The 4,339-nt window shown below is 41.6% G+C and overlaps 1 protein-coding gene across 1 annotated transcript; it reads right to left on the bottom strand.

Moving 5' to 3' along the window:
- Nucleotides 1–456: 456 nt before the first annotated feature.
- LOC134816954 (polycystin-1-like protein 3) lies at nt 457–1,029 on the bottom strand. The gene has a single exon (XM_063826013.1). It carries the CDS (start codon nt 1,027–1,029, stop codon nt 457–459), a length of 573 nt encoding a protein of 190 aa, XP_063682083.1.
- Nucleotides 1,030–4,339: the final 3,310 nt, after the last annotated feature.

Below are 4,339 nucleotides of genomic sequence, written 5' to 3'. Positions count from 1 at the left end.
TTACAGGTTTACAACCTCCCTTCAATACGTTTTACAAATAAACTGTACAAAAAGTTTGGTCACTACTATAAACTTATAAAAGTGGCTTTTATACAAACTGGCTTATGAAAGTTGATCTTTATCAAATACCATTGACCATACATTCTACAAATATTGCTTACTGTATAGTGTATACTGTACAAATATTGTATACTGTACACGATGATAACAGAACATGTTGACTGAACAACATATTACATTATTGATTATGCAATATGCATTCCTGAATGCAAATACAACAAATTCAAACCCACGTCTGGTTCAAAAATTATCTGATTAACTAAATTACGATCGATTAGTCCTTTCTTTCACCCAAAATCCGGCAAAGGCACACCAACATAGTCATAATATCTTGAAGCTTACTTTCGTTATCATTCATCATCAGTAGAAGTTGTATACTCGGTAAACTATAATCTCCTATTGAGGTTTGCTCTGAGCTTCCTTTGAGGCTGCAGGAGTTTGAGGTTTGCTTTGACCTCCACTTACAATTCCAGGAGTTTGAGGTTCGCTCTTAGCTCCAGTAGAGGCTGCAGGAGTTTGAGGTTTGCTCTGACCTCCTGTAGAAGCTGCAGGAGTTTGAGGTTTGCTCCGAGCTCCAGTAGAGGCTACAAGAGTTTGAGGTTTACTCCGAGCTCCCGTTGAGGCTACAGGAGTTTGAGGTTTGCTCTGAGCTCCCATTGAGGCTAAAGGAGTTTGAGGTTTGCTCTGACCTCCTGTAGAAGCTGCAGGAGTTTGAGGTTTGCTCCGAGTTCCAGTAGAGGCTACAGGAGTTTGAGGTTTGCTCCGAGTTCCAGTAGAGGCTACAGGAGTTTGAGGTTTGCTCCGAGCTCCAGTAGATGCTACAGGAGTTTGAGGTTTGCTCTGAGCTCCCGTTAAGGATACAGGAGATTGAGGTTTGCTCTGAGCTCCAGTTGAGGCTGATGGAGTTTGAGGTTTGCTCCGAGCTCCAGTAGAGGCTACAGGAGTTTGAGGTTTGCTCTTAGCTCCCATTGAGGCTAAAGGAGTTTGAGGTTTGCTCTGACCTCCTGTAGAAGCTGCAGGAGTTTGAGGTTTGCTCTTAGCTCCAGTTGAGGCTGCTGGAGTTTGAGGTTTACTTTAGCTCCAGTTGGGGCTTCTCGAGTTGGAGGTTTACTTTGATCTCTTACTTCTGGAGAAAGGATCTTGACTGGATCACCCACGACACCAGGAGCAGATTTAGCGGATCCTGCATCACTGAGAGCATCGAGTGGAACAGATTCTACAGCGTGAGGAGTAGCTGTCTTTAATTTCGGCGTGATACTCACAGGATTTACCCCCTCATCTGTATTAAGATTTGAGAACTCGGGAGGTACCATCACCCCTGCGGACACAGGAGTCACTATGACAACCTCTTTTCCCGCTAACATATCTGTTTGACTCTCTTCTGGGAGTAGAGGAAGAGATACCTCATCGTCAGAAACTTCTCCTTTAGGACTTCCTGGAGGAGTCTTATCTCCGTTCTCCGAACCAGGCGGCGACTCCCCTCCAACAGCCTTAGCTGGGGAGCTAGATGTTCGCCCGAGGGACGCAAGTGGGGAAGCAGATCTAGAACCACTTCTTGATCGAGAGTGGGATTTTCTTTCAAGAATTTGCGAGGCTACAGATATCCTCCTACTACCAGGCTTACTTCCAGAAGGAGGGGTTGGCTGCAAGAGCACGGGTGATTGGGGCTGTAATGATAGCTCAAATTTTTTCTGCGGGGTGGCAGAATGGGGTCTGGAGGAAGGAGTTGGAGCAGCTGTACGGGGCACTGCAAACGATGAGGCTCTGACTAAAGCCTTGTTAGCATACAGGTGCTCTTTTGACTGGATCTGAGGGAGGTTATTGCATTTAAAATCCAAAATGACAGAAAATAACTTCACCAAATTGATTACAGTTTTGAATATTTCAAAGAATTTCGTTAATTATTTATTAAACTCACATCAAATAGAGATGAACTGTCGAAAGCCTTGTACTTGGTGATGTTATGATGCAACTGAAACCGAGGTTTGGTTCTCACGACCACAAGACTGACAGTTAAAAGAGACCAGTTAGAGATTGGTGTTTTGGAGCTCAGCTGGAAATCTACCACACTCTCTGTTCTCTGCTGGTCCAGATAAAGGGGACAGTTAAAGGTGTAACCGGAAACTTCATCGGAGGAAGCGTAGATGTGGACAAAGTGGGGAGCATATTCGGCGGCTCCGTCTTTTAGCGTCTGGTTTTCAGTGTTCCAGTCAGCTCCTACTAGTTTGATTCCTAGTCGAACATCAGCGATGAGAATTGGATACCGTGTTCACTAAAGTGACAAAAAACAAAATTTGTAGATCAACATTTATGAGAAGTATAGAAAAAGTACCTGAAATAAGGACTCCCCCCTTCAAAGTAACAAGTTGGGTTCGTTCGACAGCTGGTAGATTTTCCAACAGGTTTATCTTTAAAGACACCTGAATTGCGGATAAATATTGAACTCTCCTTTTTAAGGCTAAAGATGGGAATAAAGTAGACTAAATTTGTCCCAAATCAAAACGACAATAGTGCTTAACTCTCCCAGTTCAACAAACCTGCGACACCTGGATTCCATCTGCTTCTGATTTCTCCTGCACCAAGGAATGAAGAAGAACTCTAGGATCAGCCAGACATCCAGCCCATATACCACTGCCTCCCTCGTGTAGTGTGATTAGTTGGGCACGTGCTTCAAACAGGACTCTGATCCACGACAAGTTGGTTAGCTTGTTCGGGGACACAGCCTCGTACAGCCAACTTTGTGGCGGCTGGTTCCTGAATAGATTGTAATTGAAAGATTAAAGGGTTGCATGAAGACAAAAAAGTATAATCAAATTATAATAAATAACATTTGTGCCAGGATTTTTGTTTCTCACATAATAACCCAAAACGTGAGATATCAATGCGAGAGATAAAAGATAAAGAAGCACATTATTAAAAACTTCACTGACCTGTAAATAGCCTGGTAAACAACCAGCTCCTTCTCACTCAGGGTAGAGAAACCCTGGATTAGTTTAGCGTGGAGGGTCTTCAAGTCACGTGCTATCTTGTCACGTGTTGCCGAATAATGCTCTATCTCCAGTGATAGCCAGTATTTGTAGAGTTCAGATCCTCCCACAGCTTTGGTAGTGCGTACTCGGGCGGGTAGGGTTGGTGGTAGTACCTCCATGTATTCTGAGGATTGAGATGGGAGATGTGAGGGTTACTATTGTACTTAAATGGTATAAAGTGCTAAATGAGGTTAAAACGAAGGAATACCATTTAATTAAAACATTTCAAATTACAGCGATTTTGAATAAATGTGAGAAATTATAAGTGTCATGTTGGGTTTGAAATAACCATTATTTGAGCTAAAAGTGTAACTCACCAACAATACGTCTCTGAACGAGGACTAGAGGAGAGACAGGACTGGATAGTGTTATCGCAGTTTGCTCCATCAGGTGACCCACCTTCTTTGACAGCACTGCATTCCTGAAATATTTCACATTATATCGGACATGCTATTTACCCAACGTCAGGTCATATTAAAAAACATCAATAATTGAAGAAGGTTTAACTAATAGCTCAGTACAGCAGCTTACCTTGCAAGTATCTTGTTCTCAATAACACTCTGACTTAGACCAACAAAGTCTAGTGATATAGGAATATTATCTTCTACCCACTTCACCCAGGAAGCATCTGATGTTGGTAATGGAACTGCGGGTTATAAGGATTCAGTATTTAGTAGGCGGTCATTGCTCGAAAATGTTACAGTAGGAACAGAAATAATACAGTAGCAACAGAAATAATATAAGTAATATAAGTGACTTTTTGGGGATGTATTTGGATGAGAGTAAAAGTGTTATCATTATTTTACAACGAGAATAACTCGTTTCGTTAACTTATTAAATTATTTTAAAGCAGTGTGATTCTGAATGTGTCCCGCATATCAGAGTATCAGGACGTCGGTTTATTAAAAACAAGTGACACGATTTGACAGCCTAACTTACTTCGACATGTGAATTGAACGAGAGTTTGACTGACAAAACATAATACGTTTTTGTCACAAGATTGGCAGTGTTTAGTTGGCTGCTTTGATAACGAGATATCAATTCAATACTTGAGTTTACTCTATTGTATTTCTCTGTCGTTTGCACATCAAGCGTTTTTGGGTCGAGTTTTAAACGCGATAAATATCGATGGTAATAAAGTAAATCTTGAACCATGAAAACGATGACGACAGATAAGTATTCGTGAATTATTGCAGTACAATTTTCTTTAGATACAAATTATCCACTCATCTTACCCCCTACTAGCAATA

Source organism: Bolinopsis microptera, chromosome 6 (genome assembly GCF_026151205.1).
Source record: "Bolinopsis microptera isolate Bmic1 chromosome 6, MBARI_Bmic_1.0, whole genome shotgun sequence".
Taxonomy (NCBI): domain Eukaryota; kingdom Metazoa; phylum Ctenophora; class Tentaculata; order Lobata; family Bolinopsidae; genus Bolinopsis; species Bolinopsis microptera.
This window is presented reverse-complemented; position numbering and strand designations above follow the sequence as displayed.

Excerpts from the sequence above, each read along its gene's own strand:
- LOC134816954 (XM_063826013.1), bottom strand. The coding sequence starts at position 1,029 with ATGGGAGCTAAGAGCAAACCTCAAACTCCTGTAGCCTCTACTGGAGCT.